A 21,503-nucleotide genomic window follows, 5' to 3' on the forward strand; every position below is an offset into this window, starting at 1 on the left:
AAATCACAGCACATTATAGAGAAAAATAGGAACCAGTTTCACAAGAAAGATTATATATATATATATATATTTTTTTTTTTTACCCTGTGGAAACAAATTTACTACGAAACACAAAAACTTCATAAGTAACCATCAAAATGAAAAGCATTTCTTATTCCATTCTTGCATTTTTACACAACCCTTAACCCACCTGGGGAACATTTCCAGAAATTAAGTCTTCCTTGAGCAACAGAGCAGTTCTGCCAAGAAAATAAACCCCAAACCGAAGGGGGAGGGGGCGGACATCCCAAACATACAAACTACAAAATAAATAGGAATTATAAAGTTTCTTTTAAAAGTAACCTTAACAATTATCAAACTAGTAAGTTCTGCCTTATCACATAGACTCTCTATACAACATAACCCTAAAACGTTATTACTATGAGGTATTTGGAGGAATTGGTAAAAGTGATGCACGGCCTGCCTGGTGAAGGGACTCGGTGAAGTGGGGGGACCTTGAGAGGGAACAAGGAGGAGGAGCTTTGGTTTATCAGCAAGAAATTGGGGGGAAAAAGTCATCCTTTGGTATCAAAGAAAGTTTCATTGCATGGTTGCACGGAAAAAGCACCACGGTGAATAATTATTCCTTTTTTTTTTTTTTTCATTAGTGGCCTTTCTAAGAGGCTGAGGTATTCAAAGAGTATAAGGTGAGAGAGGTCAACAGCGGTTTAACACTTTGGTTCAAGCAAGGCACTCGTCCTAGGAGTTTACAAAGTTTGCAACATGTTTGCCTAGAGATTTACAAGTAGAACTAGCAGTAGTAAGAGTAGTATTTCCTAATGTTGTTGTTGTCCTATCATTATCAATAAGAATGAAGACAAGTTTACACACTGAGTGAAGAGTGAGGAGGAACAAGGAGGTGGGAGGAGGGTCAGGACAGGGGCAGAGTTCCCTCTGCAGACTGAGGCCGTGCATGAAAATATCTTTGGTATTCTTTGGTATCATATCAATGTGATTAAAATCACCAATGGAAATCGAGTGAGGTAGCGTCTTTGGTTCACACTATAAATAGTAGATCTTTACACTTTTTTAAATTTTTTTTTTACACGTGGAAGTAGCTATTTCTTACCTTCTGCTTCTTTGTCCTTCCTGTTCAGGAAATAGTTACCAAATGCACTGTAAAGCTAACCACACCACAAGAAAAATCCAGAAGGCCAATTGCATCTCAAAACAGCTTCTGGTGTTTGAATGCACCCTAAACAACTAGATAGGAAAGGGAGAAGTGCTTTCTCTTTGTTTGCTAAATGCATAGTTTTCATCCTTTATGTACAAAGAAGGGAGGGCCATTGTTAAGGAAAATGCCTTTATAGCTCATGTGAAAATGTCCTAGGACTCTTTGGTATAGCAAAGTTTGCATTTAACCTGCAAAAACGGGTCATTCACCTGGGGTGGCAATGGGAGTGGCATGAGTCCAAAAGTAGCTTAGCGCTTTTACTTTTTTTTTTTTCCTGGAAAATTAATTATACTTAGGTGGTGGGGACAGAGTGAGTGACACGTTCAGTCAGAACTTCTGAATTTTCCCATATATTTTCTTTGGTTTTTGCATCCAGGGACTGGAACATTCAGTTCCTGACATCCAGAATTCTTTCACCTGAACATTTACTGAAGTCTGGGCTTTTGGGGTGTCCAGATGTGACACCTCCCACTCTTTCTCTTGGCCCCCTTTTCAGGGAAACTTACGGTTGTGAGAGGACCTGAATGATTTATGGCCAAAAATAGTCTAACTTTTATTCTACCAAAAAACCCCGAAACATGTTATTTGAAGTGCAGTTCTGAAATAATCGAAGATGCAATAAAAGGGTGAGATATCTTTCTTAGATGAATTTTTCTAAAGAATTGAGAAATGATAGGTGAACAAATGGCACATAATCTGCTCAGCTGTGATAGGTTAAAAAACCTGAGCCATAAATTAATGTTATAGTAAACAGGAACGGAAGCTTTTTTTCCTCTACGTGCCAAGTCAGAAGCAAAACAGAATCAGTCATACATGATAGAATAAGTGTATTGCTTTGGAGAAGCTGAGTTTGTCCATTATGATGTCTAAGAAGCAGAGGTTGTGAGGATGCTTAAACAGTCAAGTAAAAAAATTGCTTTTCAGGCTCTGATTTGTGCATCTGTTTATGAGAAAATATATCTCTAGGCCCTGAAATTGCATAATGGGTGCAAATTCAATGCTGGTATGAAAATTATCTTTGGTGTAAGCAAGTAGAATCACTGGTTGTTTTTCAAGAAAGCATTATGGTGAGAATATTCAAAATGTGATATTCTTTGAGACTGTGTCTACGCAGTACCAAAATAATTAGTTGAAAATTTAAAATGCACTTAGATTAATTTGAGGAGGTATGTAGTAAAAACAAAACAAAAAAACATGGTCGCCTGAATTCAACTTTGTTTCTTCCTGGGGCATTGAATTTGTTAAGATGTGTGTAGACACAGCTTGAATTTCCCTGCATTTAAAATTCTCATGTTTTAAATAAATAAGGCTTTCCTCTCTCCTGAATTACAAATACATTATATAGCTGTTCTCCTGGCCCCCTCTAGGCTTGGAGAGAGAGAAAAAAGTTAATCGGTTTTTTCCTTTTAGTTTATGTCATTGACACATTTAAATTACTAATGAATCTTGGAGGGTGGCCATTTAAATGATGTCTTTTAATAGCTGAATTATAATTGTGCCATATTTAGAAGGGAAAATTTTAAGCTGAAATTTGGGGTGAGATAAAAAAAAAAATACCAAGACAATATGTCAAGGCAAATGCGCTGTTCTGTTAAAGGGGAAGTACGTGTTATTTTCCTTTTCTCGTTCTATAGCATACAAAAAGGAGACGCAGATGGCTGGGTGGTTTTGCTCATCTCTCCAGGTGCCTGCCTCTTTTAGACCTAGGCAAGATGCTGAAATTTAATCCTGAGGAGTTAGTTAATTTTTTTTCTTAAGCATTTTAATGAATCTCAATAAACAACTTATTGTTGAGATAATGTTTAATTTTATATTTCTAGTTAGGTGTGCTAATTAACCAAGAGTACCCAGTTCTTGACTTAATAGAACAAAAAACATCCACTTATATGAGTACAATTCAACTGAATTCAGAGAGAATTTGGGGGGGAGGGGAGGATCATGTGATTCACTTGGGTACTACTAGTACAACTGTATTATCTTAAAAAAAAATTTTTTTTTGCCTTAATTTCTACAGTCCTGGTTAAGTGATTTGGGAAAGTAGAAATTTAAATTTTTTAATTTGGAGGTTCAGGTCTAGGTTTCGTCTGTCCATGTTAGAAAGTGGAATCTACGTTATAAAATTTTCAGCTTAACACAATAGCAAGAAAGAATGTAGCATGCTTTGGAGGTTATGCTTAATGAAATAAATAGCTTAAGACCTATAGAACCCAAGTCTTGTCTTCCACCGGAACTCTGGCTTTTTCTATCTTGCACCATTTCTTGGTTGCACCTGCTATTTTTGTTGATGTCCAAGTCATAAAATGTTTGGGATTAGCCATAAATCAGTTTGATTATATTTTTAGAATAATTACAAATATTGGATAGTTTATTTTAATAACAATGTTAGTCTGCTCACTCTGTGTGTCTGTAAAGTATTTTTAAAAAGTATTTGGTGTCAAATGCGTAAAGCAAATTTGTCAAATTAATCTAAGTATGGAGTCCTTTATTCAGCGGTCTTTTACTAAAAAGCATTACTTTGAACAAATTTTCTAATTTAGTTACCCGCCCTGTTAAACTTAGTTTTCTAGTATACAAATGGAAATCCTACTTTGGAAGAAGCCCCAGGTTTTTCTCAGCTATGAAAAGATTCTGGAATTATGTCTATGTGTCTACTTAAGTGACATTTATGGATCCCTAAAGAGAGTGTGCCATCTGGATGTACATGTATACACACTGACCTCTCTGTTATGATATTAATTGCTTCCCTGAAGCTACATTCTTTCTTGCCAATTCTGAAAACTAATATGTCAAATGCTTCGAGAGTTATAAATAATAGTCATGATTCTACATGGCATGTGTATTACAGCTAGATCAGTTCATACGTATAACTTTACATAGTATCTTGTGTAAAAATAGCTTTGGTTATTAAAATCATTGCAATAAAATACCTGCACTATAATATTAAGTGTGTTCTTTGGTACCTAGGTGATTTTTTTTTTTTTAATGGATGGACTCTTGTTTCATTTCTTAAAAAATATCTGAACATTCCTTAACAAACAAAGAGAATGCACTGGTTTTAGGTGTCATTCAAATTTTCTTCGCTGGGTTTGAATCTGCATTTAGGTTGCGGGCCTGGCAGGTTCAAACGCTAGGCTAGACGAGCAAAATCACACTCCTAATCCAATGAACTCAGACAACCCCCTACTGTGTTGGTTGTACTCCTACAGCACAACCCTTCCTGAAGACCAGCCCTGCCTAAGTCCCTAACCACTGGTGGTGGTGGTGGTGGTGGTGGTGGTGGTGGTGGTGGTGTGTGTGTGTGTGCGCGCGCATGTGTGTGTGTATATGTGCACCCACGCACCCACACACAGTACTGAAACACCATACACCTTCGTGGCACAGTGGAACAGATGAGAAAGTCCGATCTTAAAAGATGTCCACTCAGTGGCTCAAAATCACTATGCTCCAAACCACAAATTAGCCAAGCACAGCGAGAATGATCACGGATTCAAGGTGTGAGATCCAGCGGTGTTTTCCTGCTCATATTTTTTCTTGCCAAGTCGTTGCCCCGCTGAAGTGTGTGTTTCTGAATAAAGTCAGAATGCAGGTGAGCTAAGTCTTTGGTTTCTTTGGACTATAAATAACACTTTTTTTTTTCTTCAAATATTTCTAAGTATAAACCTGCTATCTTGAGGTCCTGGTCTTTTAAAAATTTGTTTTTTTGTTTTTTGTTTTGTTTTTTTGTGTTGTTGTTTTTTGTTGTTTTTGTTTGTTTGTTTGTTTTTTGTTTTTTAATTTAAAGCTTTTCCACCGAGATTTTAGTTCGTGGTATTCCTTCATGCTTTGGTACAAGTGCTTGATGAAGAAGATGAGGTGCCTGAATTGGAGCTGCCCTCGTCCTGCCACTTGTCCAGACTCCTCCTCCTGGCGTTCATGAAGAAGTTGCTGACGGTGCTCAGCTCCAAGCCCAGCTGCTGGGAAATGGTGATTTGCAATTCTTTGGATGGACGCTTGTTTTCCTTGAATATTGCATGTAGAGTTCGACGCTGGACATCCGTGAAGACCAGCCTGGGCTTTTTGGGTGTGTTGCCTCTATCCTTGCCGTGTTCTTGCTCTTTCCTTTTGCATGCTGCAAAGAAACACAGAGGCTGTTAACAAACTGCCGGGGAGAATTGAGAGCGGAAAGGCAGAGCCGATAAAATTTGTTAGCCATTCCCCGTGCCGGCTTTCTGTCCGGTGGTCTCTGCTTTTAGCACCATGGTGGGCGGAGTGGGAACTGAAACAAACAAACAAAAAACATGGAGAATTAGGAGGCAGAGCTGTGGGAGTCCTGGGTGTGAGTCCAAGCTTTGACAAGTATCTGTATTTTGTGCAAGGTAAAGCAACTATAACCCTGCCTGGGCCTCAGAGTCCTCATCTGCAGAATACAAGATTCTGGCTAAACAAACTTTTGGTTTGAATTTTTATATCACTATCTGCAAAATGGATAGAAGAATACCTACCTGGTTGGGTTGTTGTAAAGATACATGGAATAGTATATGTAAAAGTTTACGTTAACTGAAGTGCTTTACAAATGCAAAGTCCGATCAGCTAGGAGTGGTTGCAGCCCGTGAAGTGTTTACAGTCTGCTGCTGATAGAACACTAGGAGTCCAATCGAGAGTCTAAAAACCAAATAAAAAGAAAGTATATTCATTTCCTTTCTGATCTTCTTTGTTTTCCAGGAAACGCTGTTTGTAAGAAAATTGTATGTAATGTCTCACCTTGCTCATTCTTCAGTGGGACCAGGACCTGTGGAGACTTGAAGGCTGCCTCCTCACCATCAGGGCTAAACCTGTCACATTAGGCATGTTCACCTTTGGGTCTCTCTGTGCCTCCTTTTTGCTTTTCATGAAAGACTTGCCCTTGGTGTCCCCTTCCACACTTACCTCATCTCCCACAGAGAAGGGCCCTTTCCTGCCCATGCCTCTTGGTCCTGTATCATGAAGCTGCCTCTTGGCTGCTGGAGCTATTTATATTGGAGCATCATCCCAAAGTGGCTCTCGGGCCCCCAGGGTTTGATACTGGATCAGGGTCTTTCCTCATCTCAGATGCCATACCCCTCCTCCTAACCTAATGCATCTCACTGGCTTCCATCTGCCAAAGAGGCACTAAGGGCTGTATTGCTAACAGTGCCCTCCCCCCACTCCCCATTTCCACCACCAATCAATCCCTACAGCTCTTCCTCCCCAGATAACTGTACAACCCAAGTAAATACAGTGCTCTGGTTAAACAGTTGCTAATGCAACTTTATGACCAGGCTCCTATGCCCTGATTCCAATCAGATTGCTGCCCCTCAGCCCCCTACCTAGGCATCCTGGAGCAGCCACTGCTATCTTAGTATCTGGCTGGCTGTACTCTGACATGAGCTCTAACCACAGTGAGAGGCAGGCGGGGCATCTTCCTGGTAAAGGTAGGAACTACTGATCTTTCATAGCTTCCCAGACCTCTGGTTGGCTGTCCCACCTTATTGCTGTCTCCTGCTCTACTTCTTACCTCTTTATACTCCAGGTTCTTAATTCCTTATGAGATGGTTTGCCAGCTCTGGCTAGATGCAGCCTCTGTGCTCTCCCCAGGTAGCCCCGCTTCCCCACCTGCCCCTACCTTTCATTCCTAACTTCTCCAGATCCTGAATTTCGGAGTTCCCCTAAGGCCTTAAGTTCTCATCAGTACAAATTAGTGGAGCAATCAGATCAACTGAAAAGCTAATGGATGAAGTCTAAAGAAGCCTCTAGTCTTTGGAGTCTAATCTAGGGGTCTCTAAGTTTTTTTTAACCATGTGCTACTTAGTAAAAAACATTTTGCGTGTACACTCCCTAATACTATTTATTTATAAATTATATATGCCACTGTACTACTATATTACATACATTATAAAGCATATACAAAATATAGGAAAATTTAAAGGGGTAAAATAAAAATAAATAGACATAGAAACCCTCTTCTACAGATGCATCAGCTTGCCCAGGCCCTAGAGTGCATTCACCCCACTCAAAAGACCACTAGTCCAATCTTTAGGAAATACAAAGATAAGAATTTTCAGAATGGACATGAGGGGAGACCTCAGTCATAACAGAGAAATTTTTGGTAAGTCAGGCCATATGGTACCTTTCAAAACACATCCTGTAGGTCACTGGCTACATCATCTGCCCAACATGAGAGGGCGGCATCAACATAATGAGAAGTATTTATTAAACATCCGATTCTCTCAGAGTATTGAGCAATTTATCCCAAACTAGTTGAGAATCCCTAGAAAGAGTCCCTTCCCCCAGGGACTTACAGACCTCACTGGGTAGCTGGATGAAGTCCCTGGGAAAAAACAAAAACAAACAAACAAACAAAAAAATCAATTAACTAGACTGAAATCTACTCTAGTTACTTTGAGTCAGCACACGTAGACACAGATTTATATGATACCAATGCACGTGGTTGATTGATTCATTCATATCCAAAATGAATACAACACAGACTTTGCTCTCAAGGAGGTCGTTGAGTGGTCACATAAACAAATAATTGCAAGAGTGTGAAAAGAGTATACAGGATACTACCTCTGCTTGAGGATCTTAAGGAAGGCATCACAGAGGAGGGGGTCCTTACGCTGGGCCCTAAGGGATGAATAGGAGTTCATTAGCGAGAGAAGTGGGACACAGTCATACTCAGCAGGAACAGCAGCATTTGTGAAGGATTGGTAAGTATTAGTAGATTGGTATTAGTGGAGTGAGCATGCATGCAAGGAGGAAAGCTGTGGGAGACAAGGCTTCACAGAGAGAGATCAGAATTGAATTATCTTGTAGATAAGGAGGAGTTATTGAAAGGTTTTGAATAAGGGTGTAGTGGTGATTAAACTTGGGTTTAGATAAACCCCTCTGGTGGTATTGTGGGGGACGAACTGAAAAGCAGTAAGATTAAGGATAAGGATGCCATGATATACCATCCTGCTCCCCCTCAAGACTAAGGCACTCATTCTTCTGCCTGCTGGAAAAGTTGGTGGCTAATGACTTTCAGCTGAGGTCCATTCTGGGAACTGCTCTTGGCCAAAGGTTATGCCACCCTTGGGTTGAGTAGAGGGGCTGCCCACATCCAGTGTGGGGTCAGGGGAAATAGGGATTGGTATGGAGGGCATAAGTTGAAAAGAATAGGAAAGTGTTGGCCTAAGGGCCCCTCACCCCAACCCCTTGCATTAAATTGGGACAACTCTGAAGTATCATCCTGTTCTAGTACATCCTGTAAGACTGGCTGAGGCTATTCTTTTAATGACATTGAAGTTCGACTTCTCCCTCTGCTTGGTTTTATCTCCTCCACCTCCCTTCTCCCCACAGAAGTTATTTCTCATAGCTTTATCCAGTAACCTTCCTGCATATAATTCACAGAAACCCAGAGTCTGTTTCCCAGAAATCCTGACCTAAAATAGGAGTCATTAGAAAACCACTGTAGTGAGGACCCCAAATTAGGCAATGGCAGTTGAGGGTAGAAAACAGGGAGCAAATTCAAGAGCTTCTGAGAAGGTGGAATCAAGAGGATTTAATAGCAACTTGGCTGGGAGGGTAGAGTACAGAACATCTTCCAGGTTTCTGGTTGGATAGTAGCAATGCAGCCATCAGAAAATGCAGATGGAGAAATGAATTCTATGAGGGTAGTAATCGCTTCTACATGGGACAAATTACACTTGAAGTGCTTGTTGGACATTCTGTTAAAGATCTCCAATAGGTGGTTGTTCAGCAGACAGCAGGATACATGGGGTCTGTAGCCCAAGAGGGGGAGGTGTGATCTAGGAATATAGGCTGGGAAGTCATTAGGGCTCTAGATGTAAATTACACAAAACACATACCTGTGAAAAAGTAAACAACTGACTGTCGGGTGCAGACACAACTTATTTATAACTCAAAAGCCGGAGCAAAGTGAAATTACAAAGAGATATCCATTGTCCACTTAACCAGGATGTATATTTAAATGACTTCAATCTGGCCCTTGTCATTTGGCAGGACTGAGTGGGCTGAAAGTATCCCTGAGCCAGTATTTCCCAAATGGCATCAGAGGAATAACATTGTCTTAAACAGGTGTTTCCTGAAAAGATGGTTTGCAGGTCAAGTACATTTAGAAAAACCTACTATATATAGCCTCCTCCTCAAAATTCATAATATGTGTTAGCACATGTAATTCTGTTTCTCAAATTTAATTAACCCCAGTATCATTTCTGGTGGCGACTGCCTATTAATGTTTCATACACTACTAATGCTGGGGGAACAGTTTAGAAGTTCCTGCCCAGACCTCTCAAGCATTGTAGATGTCACAATGTCAGAACCTGGGAAGTGAGATTCTCCAGAGCAGAGAGCCTGGATGACTCGTTCTACATGCCAATGCCTCCTGCCGTAGTGCCTGGCTAAAAGGGCAGCTCAGTACCTGTGTAGGTACCAGAGCGGGTGTCTGTGACTAAATGTATGTGATATATCTGGAGAGAACTCTGTGCAGAAGTTAGTTACTGAAAAGAAAGCAGAGATATTGGTAGAATAGAGTACGTACTAAAGCTTTTTGAGCGTCACTGGCGACCTCCCCAAGGAGGCTAGGAGAAGGAAGCCACAGAGATTAAATCATACATCTAGAAGCTCATACAGAACTATTGTTGTTAGGTCTGTTAAGAGACTATGAATGAAAGAAATGCTTTAGAATTTCCATGGAATTCATTTTAGGGTACAGATTACCTGTTATAAGGAAGGGAACCACCCGCTAGAGGTCATGGGAATCCACACAGTGTACAAGGTAGAGAAAGAGGGAGAAAGGGAGTGCGAGTAGAACATGGCAAGAGGTACTGCTGTTTAGGGAACAGCAATACATGTGTTTTATGTAAAAGTCATACTTTTGTGTGGGTATAAAGTTTCCATGAAAAACAGACAGGTATTTATCATGGAACCATATTAAAGGGAAGAGGATTCCTATTGTTTGCGAAAGGTAGCACTGAAGAGGAAGATGACCTGTCATGTGTAACCTCCATGAAGGTGGGCAAGCAGTTTTATTTGCAGGATGCAGTGGCCAAGTAAAGTGGGGGCTGTCTCAGACAGGTGACTGTGACCTTCTCTATGTGTAAGGTCACTCACAGTGAGTCCGATGTGGGAGGCTGAAGTAGCATGGAAGATGGTAAAAAGCCTGTGCGTCACAAGAGTGAAAGATTATAAAGAGTTTAAAAAATGGCAGCACAGGAGGACAAGGGCAAAGCACAGAGGCTTTCATTTCAATCATGCCTGGGGCCTGTGCTTTGCCCATAGTTGGCAAGACAAAGCCAAGGGTATTTCAAAAAATATAAATTCTGCGGGAGGTAGAAAGGTATTCCATAAACAATGAGTTTTTGAGGTCAGTTTTGGAAAGGCTGAGTTAATTAATGATCAAACAAGCTTCTTTAATGCAGGACTTCTCAGAGCCTTTAATATGCTAATGAGCACTGAAACTTTCTAGCTCGTGGAGTCTCTCCCAAACTTATTTGGTTCAGGAACTCTTTACTCGGGGAATTTCTCTCAGGAATGGCATTGCTTAGGACAGTGTTTCTCAAAATATGCGTGGCCGACCTGTGCTGGTCTGTGAACTGTTACCTGCAACAAGGATCAGTAAAGGAAATTGAGATAAGCGATTAGAAACTTTATGGTGATTTGACATTGCTGCAACATTGACGTATGTGACTATTTTTCTAGTAATACATTTTTTATTGTATTATCAAAATTGCTGGTCCAGGACAGATGGACATTAGAAACGAATCACTAGTCCTTTGCTACAGAGTTTAAGAAGCCCTGTCTTAGGACACACTTTGTAAAACATGGTAATATCCTAGGATCAGCTCTCGGCCAAGCATTTGGTGTCAACTTATATCCATTTTCCTGATTTAATAATACAAAGGACTTTACGACATCTAAAGCGCTGATTAAGCTACAGAAAAGGCTGCCAAGACTTTATCTGGGAATAGGTGGGCACAGACATATTGGCCTGGGAGACATTTATAAAGCCAGATAGATTATAATACAACTTTTTAGATGGACCTGGACTCAGAGGACATAGTTCAAGTCCCGCTCTGTGGCAGCTGACAGATGTATGATCTTGGGCAAGACCCTCAGCTTCCTTGAGCCTAGGTTTGCCCAGCTGCAAAATAGAGGACAGTGGCCTTCTTTCCTCACAGGATTGTAATAAGCATTAAATAAGATAATAAATGTTGGAGTGATTATTAAAACTATAAACCCTCAAGGAGTATTCTAGCTGTCTGCAAGTATAAATATCTCTTTAGTCAAGATGCAAGTACGGATATTACATTTGTGCATCAGGCTGGAATATTTGCTCTGTCTCTAGCCTGTGGTATGAACTTAAACACATCACTTGATCTCTTTTTCTGGATCCTTTAAATGAGTAGGCCGTGTTCTAAGGCTCCTGCAGGCACAAAAGCCCTGTAGCCCAGTGAATCAATGAATTCATTGCTGCAGTGTCTTCTGATTTCAAGTCTATTAAAAAATTTCTGAGGTAACCATACTCTTTTCAAGTATATACCCATACTGCTGACTTTTCCACTATATCTTTTCTATCCTTATGGCTTCTCAGAAAGAGCAGGTACTGTCTCTGCAGGGACAACAGCCAGTCCTGTAAATAATTCAGACCCATGTTCATCTGATAAAACATAAACTCACATTCCTCACAGTTGCTTCGATTTTTTGAGCTTGTGAGTTTTAGAGATGAACACAGTTACAAACCAGTTCTTTCTGTAAGTGGCCTGAGGTGACCTCTGAAAATGGTTCACTATTCACTCGACCCAGAAAACCCCACAAAATCATGCAAATCAAGAGGTTCAAATTATTGTGTTCTATTGTGAAACTACCCAGGCCATCAAGGGAATGCGTATCCGAAAAGCCACCAAGTATCTGAAGGCTGTCACTTTACAAAAGCAGTGTATGCCATTCATCGTTACAATGGTGGGGTTGGTGGGTGTCCCCAGGCCCAACGGTGGGACTGGACTGGACATAGGGTCGGTGGCCCAAAAAGAGTGGTGAATTTTTGCTGGACATGCTTAAAAATGTAGAGAGTAATGCTGAACTTAAGGTTTTAGAGGTAGATTCTCTGGTCACTGAGCACATTCAGGTGAACAAAACTCCCAGGATGCATTGCAGAATTTACAGAGCTTGTGGGCGGATTAACCCCTACGTGAGCTCTCCTTGACACATTGAGATGATCCTCACTGAAAAAGAGCAGATTGTACCCAAACCAGAATAAGGGGTTGCAGAGATGAAAAAGCTTTCCCAGAAGAAACTGAAGAAATAAAAACAGCCTGGGAGTAAATTCCCGGGAGCAAATTCAGCATCAAATAAATGCTAATAAAAGTAAAACGCAGCAAAGCAAAACAAAACAAAAACAATTACAACCACCATCCCACAGATCCTGCAGTTAAGCATTTGCTCTCCTAGGACTCCAAGCCATTTGCTCTCCTAGGACTCCAACCCATTAAACAATAGGTACTTTATATGTTTACTGAGATTCTACTTTTTTTTATTAAATTGTAGGACAATTTAACTTGTTTCCTGATGTTCTTGGTCTATTGGTCCCAGAGTCAGATAGAATGGTGGATTAGAGTAAGGCTGTCTTCTTGGGGGCAGTAGAGCTACGTATGTTTCAGTATGTACTTGCTGAAAGTACACTGAGGGTCCAGGGATATTCAGAGTGCACTCCATATTGCTGGTCTACGAGAGAGGAAGGCTCTGTGTAAAGCATTGCACTAGTTGTCAGAAGTTTTGAATTCTGGTTTTGGCTCTGTCATTAAAAAGCTGAATGATTGGGTTAAATCCTTTAACCAAACTGAGTCCAGATTCCTTAATTATACGAGGAAGGGGTTGGACAAAATAACTTACAGTCCCTTCTTGGTGCAGCTCTAGGACAGGATGTGTGCAAATAGTTTTCAATATCGCTACAGGGCAGGCGGCTGGTGGTACAGACCCTGTCCAGGACGCCTGGCTTCTATATCATAAATGGGCACCTGAAGAAGTGTGTGAACTATTTACACTAAGGGCAGCTGGGCCACTTTTCCAGTCCACGCCCCATCTTTTGTTGGACTATCTATGTACCACTCTCTCCATCTCTGGCAGGCAGAGATGGGAGGGTGCGACTGGGGAGAGAAGGTTTTTGCGGCAGAGTACCTTCAGATGAGGTAGGAAGGGGAACAAGACCTCCGTGCTTAGTCAACAGTATTATCAGGTAAGATCGAAAAGTTGGGCTTTATAAATTGAGTTATTCTTAGACGTAATTTGTAAAGATCCTTTAGAAAATTCGAGCTTATGTTACACGAAGAAGGAACATGGAGAAGTATGTATTTGGGGGTGGGTACCCATACAGACAAGGATAATCGGGGGCTGGAACGCTTTAGGAAGCTGACGGAACAAGATGGAAGTGGAGCCAAATGAATGGCAAACCCTGAGTCGGTCACTTTAGAGACATTATTTAATTTTGGCAACAGCTCTGCGAGGTGTCGAATTTAATAGACTGAAGGAAATTAAGGAACTTCACCTGAGGAGAGAGAAGACAGTTTGGGCCTCAACGTCTGGATACAGAACCCTGGAGAGACAGTGAGTGTGAAGGGACAGAGGGGCTGGGGATTCAAACCAGATTTATTTGGTAGCCTGACTCTAATGAAGTGAGGAGGGAGGCTATGCCTACAGCTTCCCCGTTCAAGAACCTGTGAGTCCTTACATGATGGCCAAGCGTTTTCCCCCGAATGTCTCCTGTCCTAACATGATTGCAGGGGAGGTAGGCAGGGAGCAGTTAAGGGAAGTGCCGAGATTTCCAGGGAGCCTTTAAACCTCCTTGCCAACTAAAGATAGTGTAGCATTTTCATAGGGGCTTGCTAGGGACCCAATGTCTTTACCCTAAAGGCCAATGCCAGTGCTGAAAACTGTAACCTGCAGGGTCATATATTCTTGAGCAGGTAAGCCTGTGATGTCCCAAGTCACACAGGGGAGGCCCAGCCTGGATTTGGAAAAGGATTTGCTGCTCCAGTGCCTCTGGGGGCTGGTGTGGTGCACCCTGAAATCCTATCCAGATTCCTGAGGGGCTTTGCAGGGACGTCTTGCACATCCTTCTCAGGGAGACTTGGGGCTTCGGGGGTAGGGAAAGAAGGATAAAAAAGCAGCTGGCCCCAAACAGGCAGATATATAGGGACAGAAAGTAGGTTGGTGGTTACTTATGGCTGAGTTGGTGGTGGGGGGAAATGGGAGTGACTGCTAATGGGTATAGGGTTCTTTTCTGGGGAGGTGATGAAAATGTTCTAAAAATGATTATAGTACTAATTGCACAGCTCTGTGACTACCAAAACCCAGTAAATCATACACTTTCAATGAGTGAGCTGTATGGAGTATAAGTTATATCTCAACAAAACTGTTTAAAAGAGAACGAACTGGGCCTCACGTGGGATGAGCCCTCTGTGCTTATCCTTCTAAGTCTCCTACCCGCATCTGCCACAGAGAAGGATTCTCTTCTGGACTGTGGCAAGGACAAGAGGGGTCAGCTGTTTATGTCTACTGAGCCACCAAAGACCCTCTCTTGACAGCTGAACGTGCTTTTCAAAATAAATTCTATATAGGACAATATGCTTATGGAGGAGCAAGCGTGCAAATAAAACAGATTCCACGTAAGACAGATAGAGGTCAGGAGAGATGTAAAGGCAGAATTACGGAGGTGTCATAGCGGGTCTGCTCCTGAGCCTGGTTTACCGGCCAGTATCCACACTGTGGGGATGGATGGGCCACGACAGCTTCACGACTAGTGCCCAGACTCCAGGAGTCCCAGGTCGTTATGTTTTCTGCTTTGCCTTGAATTATTTTGCTGTACTGTGCATATTTTTATGAGCCAGGCTCCCAATTGTTTTTGGAATGAGGTGGCTATTAAGCGGCGAATTTAGAGGGCACAGCACGACGTGTAATTTGAAAAGCCACTCCATTGAGTTCCAATGGAGATGGCCAAGGGCAGCCTTTGCACAGGAAGCGTACTCCTACACAGATGGTCTGGAAACTCTGATGCTCAGCAGAGCCGAGTGGAGCCAACACAGCCTGTAGGACATGAGCGAGCTCTGCTGTGTCCGTGAGTTAGTTTGCGGGCAGCCAGAGCACCTGTGGAAACTCTTCTGGGTGTGCACATGAAAGGCCTAATAAAAACGTGGAAAGAGCAGACATTTCCAGTCAGGAATGATCACTGTGACTCACCCCCTGAATCTTGTGATACAGTGCTTAAAACACCTCTGTTAAATTTTCCTATGTAAGCCCCACAAAACTCAGGTGAGGTAGCAATGGGTATTATTTCTCTTTCTGTAGATGAAGAAACAATAAACAATGTCAGAGAGGGCACACAGCTGGTTAGTGGTGGACCCCCAAATCCAGTGTGCCCTGGAGGCAGATGTCAGAATGGTGGAGACATCATAAAAACTTACTTTGGGATAGGGAAGTCGGCAGGAGCAGCTAATGAAGGGGAGCCCAGGGGCCCACAGCCATGGTCAGCAGAGCAGGAGCAGTTGGCCAGCCTGGCAGAAGGCCACTTATCAGCCAGACCTGCCTCACTGTGGCTGATGGAACTGAGGTGGCCCATCCAGGAAAGTGGGCTGCACGGAAGTTGAAATGGAGGAAGGTCAGGCAGCATAGGGAACAGGACACTCATGCTGGCCTGGGAGAGAGACAGGGGTGAGTCTAGCATCAGTAGGAATACTGGGGAGCATGAGACAGCCGTCTCTGTGTGGATATTGGCTTTGAGAGGAAGCTGAAGGGAACTGAGATGACCCAATGGAAAAGGAAAGATGTGAAGCAGTGGACTAAACCCAGGAGGGGTCTGCTCCATCCAATTCAGGTTGGAAAAGCCACCCAAACCTCTCACAATTCCACCTATTGACTTCTCTAACGGAGCTTCTCTAATGGGAAGGACAGAGGCCTTCCTTCCCATGCATCTGCTGCCTGGAGTCCTTCTGGAGTCAGCATATAAAATATTTCCATCAGCTTCTTTTCTGTAGGGAAAGCTCCATAGCTGTAGCCCAGGAAGGGGGTGCATTGGGCCTCAAAGGAGAATAGAGGCTGCCTGGACCTGGGGGCAGGGGACGTGGAACAGGATCATCTGAAACATATGGCTGCTTCCCCTGTTCTAAGCCCCCCATGTGTGTCACTTTAGAGAGCCTCACAACAACTATGGGAGGCCCCTACTATTATTATCTCTAGTTTACAAATGAGTAGCCTGAGGTTCAGAGGTTAAGGGACTGTCACCTAGACGGTAAAGGTGGGCTGGGACCCAGTAATGGTATCGAAAGAGACCAGATGTGGCCCAGGTATTCCTCAGGCATAGCTGGTGGGGAAATCAGAGAATATACAGAAAATCTCCACTTAGTGTCATCAATAAATCCTGTACCTTTTTGCAAACCGATATAAAGAAAACAGTTTTACCTTAGGCTCATTTAGGTAAACAGGAGTTAAGTTCCTAGGCACCCTCATCAATGTTATAATGGAATTGTTAGCGGTGTGCAGGACCAGTCACTTTGGACCAGTTGCTTTGCTTTCCATGGGCCTCAACAGCCCTTTTCTACACTCTCCTCGTTCTGCCCACACACTTTGTCTTCTCTCTTTTGTTCCGTGTTCCCTCTGACACAGGCTGACCCTGAGATGGAAAGGTGAGCTGAAACTCCTCAATGAATGAATACATTTTCATACTCCTATTATACTTGCATCATAGTTTGCTGGCTGTTCATGCTCACATGGGCACATTTTCCTCAGCAGTGGCTAAAGCTTTTTAATACTCAGAGGAAGAGACACCCACCACCTGATCCTTCCCCCTATGAAGCTCTCTCCCTGCATTACAGCTTCAAAGGATCCAGTGGGACAAGAAACCAGTCTTGCACCTGCTTGTCCAGTCAGTAACAAAAGGTAATGTGACTCTTTTCTGAAATGATGGCTCAGCAATTCTGATTTTTAAATTCCTAAACTTCTGTCAATGCCTGATCTAGCAGAGTTTTATTACATCAGCATCCCTCATCTTAAAGAGCCCCTCAATAGTTTGGACCCCAATAAGTGGAAATGAGTACTATTAGTGTCCTAGTTATGATGTTGATTCCACAAGACAGTCAAAACAAATCGCACAATGGCATTACATGCTATTATGCAGTATTATCTCATATAAACTTACTGTGAATTGTCTTAGTTTCATAATCCCATTTCTTTAACAGCTGTATAGAATACCTTATGATATTCACATCAATTGAAAGTTATAAAATGGAATTCCCTTACAAGTAACCTATAATCTTGACTTTTCACTAAGTCATCAGACATTTTCTACTGTTAATTTCAAAGGACTCGTTCTCATTTATGGCAACTGTAACTGTCATCCTCCCAATGACATGTATTATACAATTAGCCTTACAAGGGTCTCCCAAAAGCCTGAACGTTCTTGGTGGCTGATCCACAATAATATTCAAGGAGCTTGACACTGACCCCAAACACCTTTCCCATCTTACTTCTCATTACTGCCCACCCACCACCCACATCGAGCCACACTGCTCAGAAGTCAGTCCTAAATACATATGTACTTTTACACCCCTATTCTTTTGTTTAAGCTGTTCCCTCCACTGAATATCCTTCCTTCTCTTTCTTTTCCATACAACACTTTCCCTATGTAATCAAGACCCAGCTCGGGCCTCTCATTTTTTACTAAGCCTTCTCTGCTTCCTCTCTCATCCAGGGAGAACTGCTGTCTCTTGGGCTCATAGAGACCCCTGGATAGTTTTTTTTTGTTTTTTTGTTTTAACCTACCTATCTCATTAGATTATAAGCTCCATAATTTGGCATACTCAGCATCGCTGATGCATAAATAAGTTGCATGTGGCCCCATAGAAAATAGAGACACCCAAGACACAAGCTTTTATCTTTCGAAAATGTGTATATAGGATGCAGTTCCATGAGCTTTCAATCCTTTTACTGGATAATTATTTCGAAGCACTTTAATGGCATTCTGGGGAATATTTATGAATTGTCATTGAGAGGTCAAAGTAAAGGGGTTGATCCCCTGGTGAAGGAAGCTGGTATTGCTACTACGCTTATGATTGAGTCAGAAGGCATACAGGGCCAGGAAGGAAGGAGGCTGGAACAACAGAACTGGAAGAGCAGAAGGTGCAGAGGGGCTGAACTTGGGCTGGGGCCTTTAAATGAGCTGGGAATAGGGCAACCAGCCCTGCCCAGCTGAGGTAGGGGGTCACTGGGTACCGGAAGACAGAGGGATGCTATCTGTGTCTGTCCTTGCTAACTCTGGGTAGCGACGGTTCATTTATGTTTTAGTCAAATACAGAGTTGATAAGAATCCAATTTGTGGAAAATATCAGCAAATATCCACAGATTCTGTGTAGTGAAAACCATACAATAAATTAATGAGATGACTCCAGGGGAAAGTCTTGGTGAAATTAAAATTTAAGGGATGAAGAACTTAGATGAAGAATGCTTTATAAATAAGGTCAAAGGAAATACCATTTTGTTTCTTTTTCTTCTAACAATTGCCTAGTTCTTGGACTTTTTGAGTAGGACCTCTGGATATTGGTACCCTGGATCCACGGGTGAGGGGATCGTTTTTTCCCCATAGACTTTGGGGTTAGCCTGAGTTCTGCAGTGGGAAAGGCTGGAAAAAAGCTCTCAAAATTCTTAGCCTTGGGTATAAATTGAATTACTTGACATTTCTGAATTCTAACACTTGAATGTACAAACTTGAACCATTTAGATATCCTGTTAAGAGGGAGATTCTGCACATCTACCAAGCTTCCAGGTGATGCCCAGCTGCTGGTCCAGGACCTCGCTGTGAGGAGCCAGGGTCTAGAGAGCTTTAAATGCACAGAATCCCCTCCTCTATCGCTACTGAACTAGATTCTCCAAGAGTGGGATTCATGAACACACATTTTACACAAGCTTGCCTGATGAAGTTTGAGAGCCAGTTGCTCCTAGGCTAGTATTTTGAAACTTACCAAGATCAAAAGTATCACATCCCACACTTGTCAAAAATACAGATGGACTGTATCAGAGTTTTAGGAGTGGTCTGGGAACCTGTATTTTAAGAAGGGCAAGCACCAAGTAAGCTCTCCGATATCAGGTCTGGGAAAGCCTACTTGGGGGGATCTTTTGGTGGGGTTGGGGAAGATCCAGGTACCGTCATGAGCTCCTGTGGTTGTCACAGCCAGTCTGCCAGAGGAAAAGAAGAGGATGTGCCAGGGCCGAGGGCGGGCCTAGAGGTCCACTGTGTTCAATGCTGGAGCAGAGGGCTTTGTTTTGTGATTGTGAGGAGAGAAGAAACTGGGTAAAAACTGGGGGAAAGTATAGGATTAATGGCTGTGAGTTTTTTTAACACTAACAGATCTTCTTTCCTCTTGAGTTTACTGCGCATATGTAAAGTGGCTGGGCGAGGGGTGGAGGGGTGGCAGCTGTGGAACTGGACAGACACTCTGGGTCCTCCCGATTGATTATCCACCTGGCTGGTACCAGGAGGAGAAGCAAAGAACTAAGGGTTTATTTTCTTTTACATCTACACTTCCATGTGTATGCTATGATGGAAGGATCCCTATTAGTCCGTGCTGGACCTGTTTTATGGCTGTTACATTTCGAATGTATTGGTAGTATTGTTTTACCTAATACATGGGCATGTGGGCACACACACATATCCATATCATAAACCCAGGCTGCAATTTCAGGCTGTGCCTCTCAAACTTTAGCATGCATTAGCATTAAGGGTTTGTTAAAATATATTATCGCGTTCTACCCCAGAGTTTCTGAATCAGTAGAATTTCTAATAAGGTCCGAGGTGATGCTAGGACTTATGCATGGGGGAAGAATTGCAGATGAATTTTTAGCAGGTTTGTTTATTTTATGGGTATGGGCGAAGCAATTTTGAAAGTATATTCTATGTATTATAGGACTGAGTAAATGAGTAAACGTGAGTGTGTGTGAGAGAGAATTTGCACAAGCAAAGAAAGCAAATAGGGCAAAATATTAACGATTGGTCAACGGGTCATGTTAACAATTGGATGAAGAATATATGGATGTTCTTTGTACTATTCTATTTTTGTATCTTTAAAATTTTTGAAATAATTTTCAAATAAAAATGTTTTAAAATCATGCTTTTGAATGATATTTAATGACAATGAGATATGTTCAATTGTAAATTCTCCATGCGCTCAATTTTGTGAAAAATAAAACTTTTAAATGTATCATATTTATGTACTTTTAAAAAGCTAGAGGTGAACAAACCAGCATAAAAATGGGTATCATCTCTGGGTTATGAAATGATTTGATTCTGTTGCATCATTCACAATGTTTCATATTTCCCAAAGTTCTACGGTGAACATGTATTACTTTAATAATGAGAGAAAATTATTTTTGAAAGAAAAAACAATATTTCAGTAAAGTTTTATGTATAATATCGCTGACTTCCATGTCATTCATTAATAATAGCAAAAAACAAACAAACATGATATCATTAAAATGTCCAATGATAGAAAAAGTTATTGAAGATGTATAAATCATGATACTTCTGAAATATTATAAAGTCACATAGCTGTAAAACAGAAAATATTTAGGTTTTCTTTTCTTTTTTGGGGGGGAGGCGGGTTTTCTGATATAGAGTGCTCCAGGAGCAGAGGGATAACTTTTACCTCTGTCTCTGCTGTCTTGCAAATTGTGAGCACTCTATTTATACATATCTCTTAAAGAATGGATACTACCTTATAAGATATTTGGGAGGGAGCAAAAGTGATGAAATTACCAGGGATTTTTATTGTCTCCATTATTCTTTTATGTATTTTCAAAAATTCTACCATATATTTAATAATGAAAATTTTAATTTAAAAAGTTACAAAATAGTATGTACATATCATCTTATTGAAAAAAAAATTGGAAGGATATTTATAACAAAAGGGGGTTTATCTCTGTATGGGGGTATTAGGAGTGATTCTTGTCTTCTTTTTTTTGAAAATTAGTATATAATACTTTTATAAGAAGAAATTACTCTTCAGAAAGCATTGGAGTTAAAAATAATAGAAAATTTTATAAGTAAAATTTAGACATGGTAAGTATACAAAAATGCTAAAAAAAAAATTTACTAGGGTTATGTCATGGCGAAAGCAAGATCCAAAATTATATATACACAAGACAATAATTAACTTGTTAGGAAAAAACCCGCACTCTTGTATTGAAGGCTCTAAAATGATACAGTAGTTGTGTCTGGGTGTTGTATTACTTTAAAATAGGGAGGCTGGGTGGT

The 21,503-nt window shown here is 41.4% G+C and overlaps 1 protein-coding gene across 1 annotated transcript in view; it reads right to left on the reverse strand.

Annotated features, from left to right (window-relative positions):
- Window positions 1–1,474: 1,474 nt before the first annotated feature.
- ONECUT1 (one cut homeobox 1) overlaps window positions 1,475–21,503 on the reverse strand; it is a 34,623-nt gene continuing 14,594 nt past the window's right edge. The window contains exon 2 of the mRNA XM_016153667.2: window positions 1,475–5,321. Within this exon, the coding sequence (XP_016009153.1) occupies window positions 5,029–5,321 (293 nt within the window). The 3' untranslated portion in view covers window positions 1,475–5,028. The remainder of the gene's footprint in view (window positions 5,322–21,503) is intronic.

This window comes from Rousettus aegyptiacus, unplaced genomic scaffold (assembly GCF_014176215.1).
Source record: "Rousettus aegyptiacus isolate mRouAeg1 unplaced genomic scaffold, mRouAeg1.p scaffold_m13_p_3, whole genome shotgun sequence".
Classification (NCBI taxonomy): Eukaryota; Metazoa; Chordata; class Mammalia; order Chiroptera; family Pteropodidae; genus Rousettus; species Rousettus aegyptiacus.